General features: G+C 32.6%; 1 protein-coding gene and 1 pseudogene across 3 annotated transcripts; one reads left to right on the plus strand and one right to left on the minus strand.

Annotated features, from left to right (window-relative positions):
• Positions 1 to 2,619: 2,619 nt before the first annotated feature.
• On the plus strand, positions 2,620 to 14,228 carry LOC135847255 (acyl-CoA Delta-9 desaturase-like). 3 transcript variants are annotated; one of them, XM_065366711.1, is made up of 6 exons: positions 2,620 to 2,851; positions 9,496 to 9,766; positions 9,883 to 10,013; positions 10,114 to 10,319; positions 10,404 to 10,589; positions 13,753 to 14,228. In XM_065366711.1, the coding sequence occupies exons 2-6, from the start codon at positions 9,502 to 9,504 to the stop codon at positions 14,039 to 14,041; spliced, it is 1,077 nt and encodes a 358-aa protein (XP_065222783.1). In that variant the 5' UTR covers positions 2,620 to 2,851; positions 9,496 to 9,501; the 3' UTR covers positions 14,042 to 14,228. The 3 variants fall into 3 exon arrangements, with proteins under 3 accessions (XP_065222783.1, XP_065222782.1, XP_065222781.1); XM_065366710.1 differs by lacking the exon at positions 2,620 to 2,851 and adding an exon at positions 2,864 to 3,040; XM_065366709.1 differs by lacking the exon at positions 2,620 to 2,851 and adding an exon at positions 2,865 to 3,068.
• Positions 13,803 to 17,561, minus strand: LOC135847252 (bifunctional glutamate/proline--tRNA ligase-like; annotated as a pseudogene).
• Positions 17,562 to 17,667: the final 106 nt, after the last annotated feature.

Raw genomic sequence — 17,667 nt, forward strand, 5'->3', positions numbered from 1 at the left:
TGAAGATCGATGGGGATGGTGCAGTAGATCCGTATATGCCCCCCTCCGACTATAAAAAAGGTGCTATGAGGTAATTGAGGTATCAAACAAGATCCCCAAGGTTTCATCCCTCTAACTTGATTTTAACCCTTTATTGTTCAAAATCAGGAGTAATCAGGGGTTGTAAAAAACAATGTTTATGCAAGATGGCGAGGTGATGGGAAAAGGAGCGACCTCAAAAAACTAATTTTGAAGGCAACAAATGAATCGAGTATGTCTAAAGAAATCCATCGGTATCATGCTTTTCTCTCTAGCTAATCACTAAAAATCCAAGACGAAATAAAACCTTTAAATCAATTTTTTGTAACCATCCAAATACTCAACCTGAGACAGTGAAAGTTTTGAAAATTTTAATGAATCAAAAAAAGAGGATTTTACATTAGATACCTAGATACAAAAGGCGAATAAAAAGATTTTTTGTGGGGGGGGGGGGTGCAGGAAGTTATCGAAAGCATCAGGATGATACGTCAGAAAGTTTGTAACTAACGCAATAAAAACATAATGTAACGCTGAGAATTTTAAATTTCCGCACCAATATCAGAAAATCACGTTTCCAAGCTTTTAACCCCCTCCCTAAAAAAATAAATCCAGAAAAATTTCAACTGAAATTTAATCGTACATCGAACTATGCTACTTTGATCAAAAATAATTTCACAGTTCGAAAAGGCTTACATTTTAAACTTTTTCAGTATTTTGAAATTTTCAAAAGTTGAAACTTGAAAGTTGAACTTTCAAATTGAAAGTTCAAATTTCAAAATGGCGCTGTAAATGGGAGCTACCATTTAAAATTCTGAAAAAATTTCCGTAGATATACATTTTGATGCTTTTTCAAAATACCTATTTAATTTTCGAGATGGGATCTTTCAATGCTGGTAGAGCACCCCCTCCCCCAAATTTGGGCAAAACTTTCAAAAAAAATCTGGGGCATGTGACATATCGAATTGTATGTTTTTGGTGTCGCTGAACACGAATATGACGTCAGATTTTAGATTGGACCCGATCCACGGCCCCCAGCACCTCCCCAAATGGGGTAAAAGATCAAAAAAGTGTTTTATTCGTGCGACACATGAAATTGTCAGTATGTTCTTGATGACGCTGGTCAGATTTTTGATCGGACCCCATATATGGAAATAATTACCTATTTGTTGGACTTTTACCTATTTATGGAGGTTCTGGGGGCTATGGGTGAGGTCATATTTGAAAAACTAAGGCTTATATTCGTGTTCAGCGATATCGAAAATATACTATTCGAAGTGTCACTCGAATTAAACCATTTTTTCAACTTTTACCCCCTTTGGGGAGGTACTGGGGGCCGTGGATGAGGCCCGATAAAAATCTGTCGTCATAATCGTGTTCAGCATCACCAAAAACCTACAATTTCACGTGTCACACGAATAAAAACTTTTTTGAACATTTACCCCATATGGGGAGGTGCTGGGGCCGGGGGCCGTGGATGGGGTCCAATCAAAAATCTGACGTCATATTCGTGTTCAGCGTCATCAAAAACATACAATTCGATATATCACATGCCCCAGATTTTTTTTTAAAGTTTTGCCCAAATTTGGGGGGGGTACTCTATTTCCATTAAAAGATCCCATCTCGAAAATCGAATATTTTGAAAAAGCATTAAAGGTACATCTATGGAAATTTTTTCAGAATTTTAAATGGTAGCTCCCACTTACAGGGCCATTTTGAATTTTGAACTTTGAATTTGAAAGTTGAACTTTCAACTTTTGAAAATTTCAAAACACTTAAAAAGTTCAAAATACAATGCCCTTTCGAAACGTTGAATCAGTTCTGATCAAAAGATCATAGGTTTGGAGTAATGCGGTGCTGAAGTTGAATACCTCGAGATAATGTAAAAATAATTGAAGCCCCCTCCCCACCCGCCCCCTGAGGAGCCTGGGACCAAACTGATTTCGGGTTTCTTACACTTATTGGGTGGTTAGACATTGTGAATAAAATTTGAGCGAAATCGCGAAATCGAAGGACATGACTCAAAAATGTTGGTCGAATTGAGGTGGAATGACCCTGGTAGGTAAAATATTCACTGGGAAAATTCTTTGAAAACTCATCATTTCAATTCACTTCCGTACTTTCGTACTTTTTTTACTTCGACTTACGTCAGAGCCATCAAAAATACTAGGTATACGTAATACACACCCCATATAAAAAAAAAAACGTCCAAAACAAAATGAAAACCAATTCCAGTCTCCAGACATAATGACACCCGATATTGTCCATGACCAATCCTTATAATACCCAAAGTGAAATGACCTAATAGGTGCGTATAGACAAACACAAGATCAACGGACCCGATGACCACAGAATACCCAACTAAAAAAACACAGTCACTCCTATGGTTAATATTAATCACCCACCCGGTTTATTTATTTAATCCCACCATCCGAGTAAAAAAAAATATTTTTTCAAAACAGGAAACATTCTCATCAACAGTGACCTCCTCGGAGGAAAGAAAATTTTTCATTCAACTTCTCCGGTACTTATCATCGAGTACCCAGTTAACCACCTACTCGTCTACGTCTCGTATGAAATTCACTTTCCGTTGTTAAATTTTCCAACCACCTTGTGCTTGCCTGGTACCTTATTTACAGCTACGGTGGCAGGAGCGGTGTCAAGTTATTAATTAATTAGGTAGCATTAATTGGTTGTAAATTAATCGATTCGATTGTGCCGAAACAGTTAATGAACTCGGACACCGCGAATGTGTATTTAATTCACTTGCCGGTCGAGTACTACAAAAGATTCAATTTTCACCAACACTTCGAACTGATAACATCGCAGATCCGAAGTAAGTTTCATTTTTATTTTCATTTTTCCACATGCAACATTTATCTACCTACGTGTGTAGTTATTGTTGGATCGTCTAGCTGTTCGCGTTATGTAATGTGATAGTACAAGAAATATTGTGCATTCGAGCGAATTTGCCCAGTTTTGTTAGTTTGTTTCGTCGGTTTTGGTGTATTTTTTTAAATTAAAGGTAATAATTTCTTCGTCGGATTCGAGAGGTATTTATTAATCGAATTATGTATATTCTTTGTTAATTTACGAGTTAAATTTACTGTGTAGTTGGGTGATTAATTTCGAGTACTTATTTGAAAATGAAAAATTATTTGCGATGGTTTGATTCGATTATTTTTTTATTTTTTTTCCTTCAATAAACGTAATCGAATTGAGAATTAATTCGATAATTTTCTATAATTACGGAGTCTTGACCCTTCTAGGAATTTTAAATCATTAAAATAGGTACCAACCGTGGATTTTCTTGCCTCACAAAAAAAAACTCATAAGCCTATAGGCTACCTATTACGTAATTAATTTTATCCAATTTTTTTCACGTGATCCGAATCGAAAAATTTTTATAATTCGCGTAAAATTACGCAGACTAATTTTTCATTCCAAATAAACCAATTAGAAATAAATTTCCGATCAGAAATTTTCATAAATTTCAACTTAGGCTATATTTTCACGTTTTGGTTTTTCAAAAGTAATAATTCATCAACACGATACAACCTTCTTTCGTTGTTTTCGAGTCGTAAATTGTATCGAATATGATACAAAGTGGTGATTTTTCGCAAAATACGATCATAATTTTTGATCAAACGTGATGGTTAATTTCCATAAAGTATTCAATTTTATCATCAGCTTTGCTTTTTTAGGGGAAAGATTATAATTAGCCTTGAGTTTTTTGTTCACTTTACGAGGCGGAAATTTCGAGAAAAGTGCAATTTTCGATGCAAAAATACCTTAAAATTGTAGTTTGTTGTGTTTTTTTGTTCGTTTTCTCAACGAAAAGAGGTATAGTAGATTGATTTTTTTGATCGAATACGTTTAATACGAATATCAAACAAAATTAAAGGAAACAAACGATTAATTATTCGATTTCTCACGTTTGAATGAAAATCTTATGTACCTATTTTGGATGATAAAATATCTTTTTAAAAAAATAAATAATTTTCTCGAAAAAAGATCGCTATAAATTGATGTGTGGTTTACGAAAAAAAATAGGTAAGTTCCAAGTTCCTATACGAATTATTCGATTAAATCACGTTGAAACTTAGAAATCAACGAAAATAGTACAATGTTGGTAATTTGAAACACAAAGTATAGAAGTACATGCTACATACCACAAATTGAAGCATGCCAAGAGCGAGCTAAGCTATCTTTTCCCCTCTTTCCCCGGCTTCCCATATGCTTGTACGATACCATCCGTACGAGATTAAGCGATTGTAACGAGCAATTCATAAAATCTACTTAGGTATTTTACTTATTATTCGAATAAAGAGAGAATAAATGTGCTTGTAAAATACAGCTTCGCGTTATTTCTTGCTTAAGCTGGTTTAAAACGCTACAATTACGAGCTTTGGAATTGGTTAAATCGGATGAATATTTTCTTACTAAAATATACTAGATACACAAACACGTCTATTTACCTATCACGATTTATCGAAATGGATTTAATTTTTGTATTGTATTGATGATTGCTACGTATAATATGAAATCCTATATCAATTCGTAAATTACAATGTGGTTCATATAGGCTACGTAAAAGCTCAAACGAAAATTCTTTCCATAAAATATTCCTGTTTTCTTCAACTTTTGTTGCAGGTTTTTTTTTGTTTTTTCGAACAAATTGATTTTTTTTTTTAGAAAAAAAAATTTATATTCATGTGAGAGGAAAGTGCGAGGAAATTTGCCATCGATCCCTGAAATATGAATTTTCGTGCTAATTTTGCAAAAATTAAGGAAACACAATTTTGATTCAGTAGCTAAAATTTTGTGGATAATTTTCACAGTGATTTTTTTCGTGCAAAGTAAAGAAACCTCACGCACCTTCAGCGGTTGATTTTGTCGACTTTTTCGCATGAGAATCCATAGCAGATCATATAAAAAAATTTAGTTGGATAATCAAAAAATTGAGAGTCCAAAACAGGACCAAATTTTTCCGAACAACTCAAAAATCGCATATAAATGGACAAAAAAAAACAAAAACGTTGTAGGTGATTACTCAAAAGAACAAAGTGTTGTTTCGGGTTGAATTTCAACTACAATCTTCTATCAGAGTCCACTCTTGATTTTAGTTGAGGTCCAACATTTTCAGGGAGCGATTACGTGAAAAGTTGAAAAATGTGATTGAGCATTTGTCATTTGTGGCATCTGGAACACTCCAATTTGGTCATATTTGAAGCTGATTTACACATGAGAAAAAAAATTGAGTGAATTTCAAGGGGTCTAGTTTTTTTTTTTTTTTTCAAAAAAGGCCATAAAATTTTGAAAAATATCATTAAGTTGTTGCAAATTTAAAAACTTATTCTGGTCGCGTTCTAATCATCTACTATCATGTTTTGAGAGCTCCTGTTGATATGAGTGAGAAAAATGTAACATTAGAGCCCTAATTCCCCCCCCCCCCAAACAGAAATCCAAAAAATATTGAAAAATGTGATCAAAAAGTTACAACTTGGAAATGTGTAAACTTTCTAATTGATTATGTTCCAACAACTATCGCGTTTTGAGACCCATTTTCGAAAAGAGTAAAAAAATGTGTATTTTCAGGACCTTAATTATTTTTCCTTAAAAAATGGTGATTTTTAATCTCTATTGAGTTTTGAGACTCATTTTTCACACGATTGGGAACTTTAGGGTTTAGGGCCCTGATTTTTCGAAAATAAATAAATGAGGTCTTCAAAATTGGGTACCAAGAAAGTTAAAGTCTTAGAAATTTTCTATTCTGATCATGTTTCAAATCATGATGGCATTTTGGGACCTCTGTCAACGTGAGTGAGAAAAAGTGCTCATTTTTATGAGTCTATAAATTTCCAAAAAAAAATCCATTAAAATCGAAAATTATGTGTTTAGTCTACAACTTTGGGAATTTTCTGGTCAGATCACGTTTCAAGGCCCATTTTCGACAAGAGCAAGAAAAAGTGTATTTTAAAGCCTCAATTTTTCAAAAAGAAGCTGTTCATCTCAAAAAAAATGGCATTAATGGGCAATTTCCGTGAAAGATTGCCTCAAAATGTGACATTCTCAAGAGTTCCAATTGATCAGTTACATTTTTTGACATTTTGCACACTTCTTGAAAAATTTGAGCCCCAAGTATAATTTTTTTCAATTCTAACGAGGGAAGGTTGATTTCGATTGGCAGAAATACGTTTGAACCGGGCAAAGCTGGATCGAAAGAGCAATACGACCATGAAAAAATACACTTCGATTTTGGGTGAATTTTCAAAAATCAAATTTGGGCCAAAAAAAAGTCAAAATTGTACAAAATGTACCCATGAAGTTGAAATTTGGTATTATACCCTATTTTCGATCCACAGAATCAAATAGAAAATCGTTTCAAACCGTTTTAAGTAGTTTCTAAGCCTCCAGAAAATTTTTGAAAATTGAAATGTTCAAGTACATACAAAAGTTTACCCAAAGAAGTTGGAAAGTTGAAATTATTTTTATTACCTAATCTCAATGAGTCGATTGAAAGTGGTTTCAAATCATTCTAGAGCCTCCAGTCATACCTATTTTGAAAATTCTAGATCTTCGAAATAGCTAAAAAAAAAAAAAGCATCCAAATTAACTTAGCACTTTTAAACAGGATTAGATGGAGCTTCATAGTGACCTATAACAATTTAATTTTTCCAAATTTTTAACGATCAAGTCGCTGAAGAAGTATGGGTTTCCGAACTGGAAGAGACAGATTTTGAAAAATGGTGTACAATCGGTCAAGAAAGCCTCTAAAGAACACCAATCGTGTCAATACGAGATAAAATTAAATTTGTACCAACAGATTTTAAGGAGTTTTTTTTAAGAACTAGAATTTTCAAAATTGGGCTGGAGGCTCTAGAACGTCTTGAAACGACTTCCAATCGACTCATCACATGGAAATTAGTGTTTGAAAAAAATTTTAGTGCTTCTAACTTCATTGGGTAGAATTTCTTGTAAAGTTTAAATTTCAAAAATTTGCTGGAGGCTTAAAAAAAAATCTCAAAACGGTTTGAAACAATTTTCAATCGATTTGAAGGGTGGGTCAAAAATAGTGTACGTAGGGACCAAATTTGAGCTTTTTAGGTTAATTTTGTGAACTTTAATATTTTTTTTCATTATTATTTATGAATTAGATACAGATTTTTTAAAATTCACTAAAAATCTAAAAATATATTTTTGCATCTAAAATTTTGGCTGGATATGTATTTTTGGTGCTCTTTCAATTCAGTTTGGTCCAATTCAGCTGACCTGTTGATTTTTTAAATCAATTCGTGCGATAATTTGCCAACTTGAGAAAATTCAAACCTCTTTGAGAACTTCCTTTTTTTGACTAGACAAGTAAAATTTTTCGGTGAGCTGCTCTATGGATTCCTATGCTCAAAAAACGAGTATAAAATCTGTAAATTGCTCTATGGATTCCCATGCTCAAAAACCGTGCATAAAATCATGGTCTTCGTGGCCAAGAGGTTCCCTCGTTAGGCAGATTTTCAAGTCATATGTTTGCAAAAATAACACTAGGCAACGGCATATTTGTTTTCGGGTCGAAAATGGGCTTAATCGATAGTTTAGACCCTAAAACAAAAAACAGAGTGAGGTTTTTCAATTTGAGTTGTTTTTGTAGTCAGGAGAGATGATCAAAGTTGCAAAAATGGCCGTTTTTGCCCTATTTCACGAGTCTGTGGCGACATCAGTATCATGTTTCAAAAAAAACCAAGGTCATATTCGGATTCTACGCACTTTTTTAAGTAAACATCTTTACCGGATTTTTGATTTTCGAACATTCAAGCGCATACGGAAGATTTTCGTTTGTAACACGAAATTTTTACTGCACGAGAACCTCGCCCGCGTGAACACGGTTCCGCGCCACGATTACATCGTGGAGTAACGCCAGCGTCGCGCGCTCCGAGTTTTAAAATATGTTACAAACAAAAATCTTCCGTATGCGCTTGAATGTTCGAAAATCAAAAATCCGGGAAAGATGTTTACTTAAAAAAGTGCGTAGAATCCGAATATGACCTTGGTTTTTTTTGAAACATGATATTGATGTCGCCACAGACTCGTGAAATAGGGCAAAAACGGCCATTTTTGCAACTTTGATCATCTCTCCTGACCACAAAAACAACTCAAATTGAAAAACCCCACTCTGTTTTTTGTTTTAGGGTCTAAACTATCGATTAAGCCCATTTTCAACCCGAAAACAAAAAAAAGGTCAAAAATTGTTGCCTAGTGTAATTAACGAGGTTATTTCTGAGTTACCTACGTTTTTAAACAAATTTACCAAAAATTGCCCCCCCCCCTCCTTACAAAATGCAATTAGAAATCTAATAAAACATCGTGTAGTTACTCGTATTTTAAAATTTCCCAACGTTTTGAGACCTATTCTTGGATTTTTCTACCTACCTACTCATATTATAGCCTGGATTTCCCACGAATTTCCTAAAATTACCCAATTCTTAACCCACTTCGCAGCAACCCAAAGTGAAATTTCGGCAAAACCGATCGATTAATTCATTTTCCTGATTGGTTCAGTAGTTTCGAAACCTCAAACATGGAAAATTCCCCATTTCAACGAACTCTTCTTTTAATTGTAACGAGAAACGACATAAAAAAAACTGTGATTTTTATGGCTTCACAATCAGCTCGACCTTTCGAATGGGACAATTGAAAATGAAAATTGGTCAAGTACTTCTTCCTCTTTTTGCATCGTAAAAATACTCGTATTGGTACCTGGCTACCTGCCGGTAAGATACTGGTTTTTTTACGATTATCGGTCAGAGCAAAGTGACACTCTTGTATATTTATTAGAATGACACCATCGAAATCGAGATTTGATTTTTAAAGGCACCTTGAATTATAAAATAAACGTTTAAAATAACCCAAACCAATTCCTTATTATACTTAGCCTATGCATGAGTTTGCTCTTTCGACAATATGCCTATAGAGGAATTAATCTTCGGGAACTGTGTGAATCATCTTGCGAGACAACAGAGCGAAAAGGGAAAGAGGGAAGGGAAAAACCGCAACATTTAAAATACCCGAGTATTCGCGAATATGGATAACAATCGTAGGCAACACACACGTAGGTAATAAATATATTATTCGAACAAATAGGTACCTACAAAATGGTAATCGAATCGCAAACCGAGGGTCGTAAAATTATATTCCATAAATAACGATTAAATTTCATCATAATAATTTTTCGAGTGGTTTTTATCAAAAATTGGTGCGAAACCATCTCGAGAAAAAAAAAACTCAGACTCGTTGTCTCTAATCGTACGACAATGAGCTGGCTCGAAAAATATGATATTTTCGATAACTCGACCTCTCTGTGACATCGATCGATAACTGGTTCAACGATCCAACGTTAATTATTACGAAATTACTTTTATGTTAATTACGTTAACGTATAATATAACTAATTTAATATTATAATTAATATTGCATTACCATCGACAGATCAAAATGTCATCCGTTCGGACCGAGACTCAGACCAAGAAGGTATACAAGATACCTGCTAAAATCCCACCCAACGCAAAACCCATCGACGCCGAAGAAGAGCAGCGTGATTTAATCATAGAAAAAACCGAAGATGTCGTCATTGAAGAAAAACCCTACAAGATGGAAATCGTCTGGTTCAATGCGATCGGATTCTTATTGCTGCATTTGGCGGCTTTATACGGAACTTATTTATGTATATTTAGCGCGAAATTTCTAACCACGCTTTGGGGTTCGTATACCTTTTATCTTTGGTCATTTTTACGTGACCTCATCATGGTTCATAGTAGTAGCTATAGTAAAAGTAAAGGTAGAAGTACTCGTAACATGGGGAACTTTGTTATGCAGGAGTATTTACAGCGTACTTGGCTGCTTTGGCGGTAACAATGGGAGCTCACAGGTTATACACTCATAGGACATTCAAAGCCAACAAATACGTACGATTAATTTTAGTAGTAATTCAAACAATGGCTGGACAGGTAAGTTGATGCAAGTTTTTAACCGCAGAAGGTCACACATCCACCTAATCTAATACATGAGTACTAATACCTTGTTATTTGGATATTTCCTTTCGTATAGAACTGTTTATGGGTTTGGATCAGAGATCACAGACAGCATCACAAATACAGCGATACGAACGGAGATCCTCATAATTCGAGTAGAGGGTTCTTCTTCTGTCATATAGGTTGGTTAATGGTACGTAAACACCCCGACGTGATCAGAAAAGGCAAAACTATCGACATGTCTGATATAAATCAAGATCCTATGGTTATGTTCCAAAAAAAGTAAGCCAAGTTCACGTGTTTGATAAAACTGTCTCTAAGAAAGTGGAGGGATGTTATGTAAATGTATTTTTTAAATATTTGCAGCCATTATAAGAAATTATTTGTAATTTTCGCGATTGGAGTACCGACAGCGATCCCATGTTTGTTGTGGAATGAAACCCTATGGAATTCGTTTTTCATTAGCTTTGTAGCCAGATTAATTTACAGTTTGAACTTCACTTGGTTAGTCAACAGCGCGGCTCATATTTTTGGCACTAGACCTTTTACCAAGTACGTATATTTTGGTGGTTTTCGGGGTTTACGATGCCCTATGTTATTAGTACAGTTAGAAATGGCCGTGAAAAATGGTTGAAGTGGAGGAAATTTACATTAAATTTGAGAAGTTGAAATTCTATTAGGCCTGTGAAGAGATTAGGCAAGTTTTTCGAAAAATCACGAGTCGAGTACCTGAAAAAGTATGAATTAAGCAGGTACAAGTTGAATTATTCACCAGGTTAAAACACCTCAAGACGAGCAGTTCATTTTTAATTTTGTAAAAAGAAACAAAATTTAAAAAATACAACGTCGAGACCAATATTTTTTAAACATGTGCTCTACTTCATATCATTATGTTGAATAGGACGAATATGTTCAATTTCTTTACATGGAAAAAATATTTAGGTACCCAAGTAAAATATGAAAATTTACATGAAAGACACATTTTAAAAAAAAATATTTCTGAGCTTTTCGAAGATTTACTTAGAATTTTAAATAAAATTTCTATCAGTTACGTAGATACAAATATCTATTAAAATAATAATTGATTTTTTTTTTGATACCAGAAAAATTGTTTGGCCGATTTTTTAAACTTTCAAACGCAAAATATTTTTTAAAAAAAGTTCTTATTGTTTCAATTCTTAGAATAATTTTGTAATGTGTAAGTATAAACAGACAATTTTTTATTTCTTTTTTTTTTGCCAACTTTCCGCTTTTTTCAATGCACGAAAATGCATCTTTTAAAAACTTGAAAAAAAAACTCAATGAATTTGCTAAAATTAAGTAAGTAAACTTTTACAAAAAAAAAACATTGAATTTTTGAGTTTTTGTCAGATTTTTTTCTAATGACGATGAAGAATATAAATCTATGATTTAAAACTTTTACTATCATAAGACACTTACATTTATTTTTTTTGTTCAATTTTTTAAACTATTTTTCCGGTTTTTTAAAGCTCAATTTCCAACTTTTTAAGAACAAATACCCCAAACATTCTGAACAAAATGTAAGTAATTTTGTCAAGTATTAGTTTTCAATTTTGTTCGGAAAATGATTTCCATTTTTTAGGTTGTTTTTTGAAATCCTCATTTTCAACTTATCAAGTGTTTTCCATGTTTTTGGAACTTGTCAAAATTCATTTTTTAATTCAAAAAAAAAAAAAAAAAAAAAAACGCTTTCGTTTTGTTGTAAAGTAAAGTTATCTTCAATTTTTAAAACTTTTTAATACAAAATTTTCGATTCATTTCATGGCACTTTGTTAAAATGCAATAAAAGTTTTATTTTTATAATTTTCAATGTTTATCGGAAATTTTGGAATTTTTCCCTGATCAGTGTTTTTTTTTTAATTTTTTAGTTTTTTCTTTTCGAAAAATTGTTCTTAATTTTTTCAGCAGCAGCTGTTTTGCTTAAATTGGATAATTTAAAAAAAAAATTATACTGAATAAACTAAAAATTTGAAAAATAAAAATATTTGAAAGAAAGTCAGCAAATGCAAGAAACGAAAAAAAAGATTTGGTCATTAAGGATCAATAGTAGTTATTGAACTAAATGATTTTTTAAATTAAAAAATTGAAAAATACGACAAGCAATGAAATGAAAAATAAAAAAAAGGTCATGCATAAAAAATGAATGCTACAAAAAAATCAAACAAATGCAAGAATTATTTTTTCAAACAAAAAAATGAATTCTAAAAATTTATTCTGGAATAGTAAAACCTGAAAAATTAAGATACTCTAATTTAGCTAAATTTAGCATCGAAAAAAAAACATACAAAATGCTAGAAATTATTTTTAAAAAGGAAAACACAAAAAGTCACGAAAATGTCAAACATTGATTAATTTTTCCCAATCTTACGAAGTTAAAAATGAAAATTGATTTTCAACGTTAAAATAAGCCTACCAAAAAAAAAAATGAAAAATTTCCAACATTACCCGTCGATGAAAAAAAGAACCAAAAAATTGGTATCATTTTGAATTGAAACAAAAGTATTTCTAAAAGAACGTTCAGAAAAATAATACCTGAGAGCTTATTCAATAAGATAAAATTATAAAATTTTCTTTAAAAAACAAAAAAAAAATGTAAAAATTGATATTTTTTCAAATTCTGAAAAAAAAGAACAAATAAAATGAACAAAGCAACATTTTGTACGTAATATCAGTTTTTAAAAATATGAAAAAAATTAAACCGAAGACCAAAACATTTGAGCAACGTTTAAACGTGAAAAAATCTCCCAAAAAAAAAGAAAAACATAGAAAACAAAAATACAAAATTGTTGAAAATTTTAAAAGTTTTTGTAGTTTTTCATGCTATGTATTTTTGTGTTGGTGGGGAGAGGAACGCTGAAAAACTGATACCAACACGTATTCAAATTAAATAAAAACATTGAAAACCCCACATTTTTGAAAAATGGAAAATATTGAAAATGAACTGTAAAAAAAGGCGATTTTGTTAATGGTGAAAAAAGCTAAAAAAAATTTCAATAAATTTTCAAATGAAAATTCTTTTTTCTCCAAGATTTTTTAGAGCTACCTATACTACGTGATTTTCTCTCTTCATACTTATTTCTATTGTTTTATGACTTCAGATCTTAGATTCAGTCTATTCCCACCTGAAATAAAAGTAAACAGAACTGAAAAAAAAACAGACCAGATACTTGACAATGCTTAAAGAAATGCAGATTCAGTTTAAGTCTTCGAATTTACTCTTACTCCTAAAGAAATCTGCCCAAAACTTCATAATTTTAAATTTTTTTTTCAATTTATGTATCATCTTTTTTTTTTGATTCCGAGAATATTCTATTTTTCTTCGATATTTACCAACTTTATCATAAATCGATTATTTCTTTTTTCAAAAAAACCGTTCAGCACAAATTTAATTTTTTTTGTGGGTTGAAAAAAAATTCTTCTTAGACTCTAGACTCGTCCTCTCCACAGTTATCAAAATTTAAGATTACAACTAAAAAGTGTGATGGATTCTCTTCATGATTCCGGTAAAAAAAAAAAAAAATAGACGAATACGAAATTGCATTTGGAGCATACAAATCGACAGAGCTTTCAACTTCTCGCCCTACTTCAATTTTTTTTCCTCCCAACTAATTCGCACACCAAGCAATTAGATTTTGATAACGTTCATTTTTCACTACTAAACTACTCACGACTTGAATTTAATCTATCCTCGCAGAGACATGTCACCGGCGGAAAACAGCTTCGTATCATTTTTCGGTCTAGGCGAAGGATGGCACAACTATCACCACACGTTCCCATGGGATTACCGAGCCGCTGAATTCGGACAACACTTCAACATCACCACTAGCGTAATAGATTACTGTACGAAAAAAGGCTGGGTTTACGATGTAAAATGCGCTTCTCAAGAGCTAGTTAAACGACAAGCGGTGAAAAAAGGCGACGGTACGCATCCAGTTTATGGTCAAATGAACCCGAACGATATACCAGTCAGCGAAAACTATTAGGCTTAATTTATTGCTTGCTACCAAAAACTCGAATCCTAAGGATACCATAATTTATTTAAAATACGAAATATGGAAAATATCGTATAATTGCGCACTCGTCATTTTGTTCTATTTTTTTTTAATAGCTAATAAGTTTTTAGTCATGTGTTTCATTATTTTTTTTTCTAAATAAATTCATAAAATATGAGCAATGCTTTATTGATTGAAAAGTCGAATTTAAAAAAAAAATGTCATTAAAGCTCACAATATTTATGTAACGACTTGAAATACCATTATAAGCCAGTGGTAAATATTCTTTTTTTTCTTCCTTTTTTTTTTGGTAAATTTTTCGAACGAACGATTTTCGAAATACCGTATAATCATCTCCCTTCTAAGTTTTAAAGGAAAAAAATTTACAACTGAATGAATTTGATAATTCATTTTTAAGCTATCCATTCATTTCCCACATTACATCGACTAGAACAATAACAATATTTACACACACGCAACCCCATACATTTTTGTGACGTTACTTTGACTCAAACCAATTTACCAGCTGTTCAGACACTAGCTATCACTCGAAATGCTGAAAAGAAAGCTCTTACTTTTGAAAAGAATTGAAAATAAATTTATTTCGATACTACCGCCGCTTCATTATCTTTTCCATTCAACAAGGAATCAAACTAATTTTGAAATATTATCCCAAATGTCGGGCAAAGGCACTGAATTTTCACCATTCTAAACATAAGAGACATCCTATTAGTTCCTAGGCAGATTAAATCATAGGTAATTAGCAAATAGAATAAACATACCTTCATTTTATAGACATGATCTCTGATTTTTAAATTATCTTCGATGGTTTCAACGCCTACTTTTTTGAGGTCGGAAAAATTGAAATTTTCAAGGTCGCATTTTTTCAGGCTGATCTTTGCAAACAACGCTGCATATATGGAGGAATTTTCGTTCGAAATTCCAGCTTCAAGTAAGAATTCCTTCCACTTTCCTAATTTAAAAAACATTAACATGAAATAATAGAACATTACACTATTACAAGATTAATAAAGTGGATGATTACGAACAAAGTGCGAGGTTATGGCGAGTTCATAATCACCCACTTTGGACACCACATCATCCATCTTCTTACATAATAAGATTTCCTGTTGAAATTCAAATGAACTCCTTACCAACGTCTTCGTTTTGGTGATGTTCAGGACCTTCTACTTCTTCAGCTCCGACATTTTTCACCGGCACTGAAATGGTTACTTGAGATCCAGAAGATCCTTCGTCGGTTATACACGCTTCTAAATCACTAACAGTCATGCCATGACGTAAAATACAGCACATGTTTGGGAATTGAACATCATCCCTGAAATATTAAAATATATCAACTACATAATATATGATAATACAACATTCAACGAAATTTTCCAATCGAGCTTATACCATCTATCGACGAACCCTTCTTCGACAGAGCAGGAAAATTTAGATTTCGAAAGATCTGTATTCGTTATTTTTGATCCTTTGTACTCCCAAATGTAAGGTTTGTGTAGTTTTAAAGCGTCTATGAACCAGTAAAATTGGTCGTCTCGGTCATGGTATTCGGTGGTTCTTAAACAATGCGTAACACCTTCTATACTGTCGACAATAGGGCAGGCAAAATCGTACGTTGGATAAACCCTGAAAAACAAAATACAGTCGTCGAATGAATAACAAGCACACATACATATTATGGAGACAAATTACGCGAAGAACCCAGAACAAACTTGTATTTATTTCCAGTTTTCGGATGAGTATCGTTTTTACACCAATAAATAATCGGATCTCTTAAGCAGCTATTAGCTGAGAACATATCGATTTTGGCACGAACACAGCAACTCTGTCCATATTCGGTACCTTTCTGCATATCACGCCACATTAAGAAATTTTTCTCGATACCTGAAAACATTTTCGTGATTATTCTCAATGAATAAATGAGTGAAATTTCGATATCGGCAACGAGAACTTACGGTTATTCCTATTTGTTGATTCGACTCTTTGTTCTAGTTCTTGTTTAATGACTTCAGGATCAGAATCGTCGACATATGCCTTACCCTCGTGGAGCAATTGTTCGCAAAATTCCAACGTTTTACGTTTTATCGAAATAATCCGACGTATGAGTGATTTTGTCGGGTTTCATTTTCAGTGACTGCAAATCTTCGAGGATAACCTAATCAAGATAACAATAGTTGACATTGTTTTGAATACCGTTCTGTTATAGATAATTTACGTTGTGTAGAACGAACCTTTTTCATATTGACTTTCTCCTTGGTACTAGGATTAGTATCGTCGAATCTCACGATTAATTTACCTTCAAATTTCTCTCGATAATAGCGATTAGGCAAAGCAACTTTAGCGTGATCGATACGTAAACATCTAAAACACAAATCAACACAATTCGATGAAAATGCAAATCGATTAAAGAATAAAATCCATACACAAGTATATTCGAACTTACCCACTGGCTTCAGGAGGAAATCTGACCACAACTTTACCCATTTCTGCGCCAGGAAGTTCGATAGGTATATTTACGTTCTTCTTTTCTTTCATTGGATACCTCACCGGATGAACTTTCACTCGTAAGCTGCTCCATGTTTTTCTTAATTTCTGTTGGTAACGAATCAAGCACTCTTTAACAGATTTGTGAGATTCAATAAATCGATGAACATTAACGAATTCTTCGTTTCCAACTTTACTCAAGAATTGATTACCTACGAAGAAAATCAGTGTTGGATAAGGATACTTGAAAAAATTAATAATAGATACCTATAATACCTACGAGTATATACGTAGAAAATGAAATACTCGTAGCTCACCAAATAAAACCGACCATAGGAAGATATTATCGCAATTGTATTTGTAAGAGCTTCTTCGACCAAGTAAGTACATCACCGTTTGCAGTTGTTATTGTCCAAGTACTCGTACATATATTTTCCAAGGAATATAAATAAAAATACTAGAATAGGTACGATTGCAAAAGATAACCAACCAAATGATCGATCTCGATCTATAACACGTGACGATCAGTGCTGCCGTTTTCGATTGGTAGAATTATTCGAACAACAAGGATTCAAAAATAATTTTGAAAAGATCCAATTTGGAAAAAAATCGAAAATTTTGGAAAAGATTCTATATTTAGTTTAGGTTGTTTTTTTTCAGTTTTTTTCGTAGTGTTCTGTTTGTTCTGTTCTCACTTTTGCAGTCATTTTTTCTTCACTCACATGATTGAATCTCATAATAGAAAGCTTTTTACTTTGAAAATCAAGCGATTTACTGCATTTGAAAGACAAAACAAAACTTAGTATCATAAAAATGAAGTCTAAAATATGAAAAATCGTGAATAATTTGAATAAAATTAAAATATTCTGTTCTGATAATTGTTTTTCGTTGAAAACGCTGAATCATTATCTGTTCAGGTAACGTTCAGAAGAGGTCACAAGGCATATTAAGTTTTTTGAATTATGTGCAGTTTTTAAAATATTTGAACGAAGTAAAGTGATTGAATATGTCTGAATACGATTTAATTATGTTAGAAGAAGTGAATGAAAAAGAATTGGCTCATGTACTTCACAATCTCCATGGCCGAACTAAAAAATGAAAAGGGAAAAGTA

Source organism: Planococcus citri, chromosome 5 (genome assembly GCF_950023065.1).
Source record: "Planococcus citri chromosome 5, ihPlaCitr1.1, whole genome shotgun sequence".
Classification (NCBI taxonomy): Eukaryota; Metazoa; Arthropoda; class Insecta; order Hemiptera; family Pseudococcidae; genus Planococcus; species Planococcus citri.

Coding starts and splice junctions, on each gene's coding strand:
- LOC135847255 (XM_065366711.1), top strand. CDS start 9,502: ATGTCATCCGTTCGGACCGAGACTCAGACCAAGAAGGTATACAAGATA. Junction 9,767..9,882: donor ATTTCTAACCACGCTTTGGG/GTTCGTATACCT, acceptor TTTGTTATGCAG/GAGTATTTACAGCGTACTTG. Junction 10,590..13,752: donor GGCACTAGACCTTTTACCAA/GTACGTATATTT, acceptor CTATCCTCGCAG/AGACATGTCACCGGCGGAAA.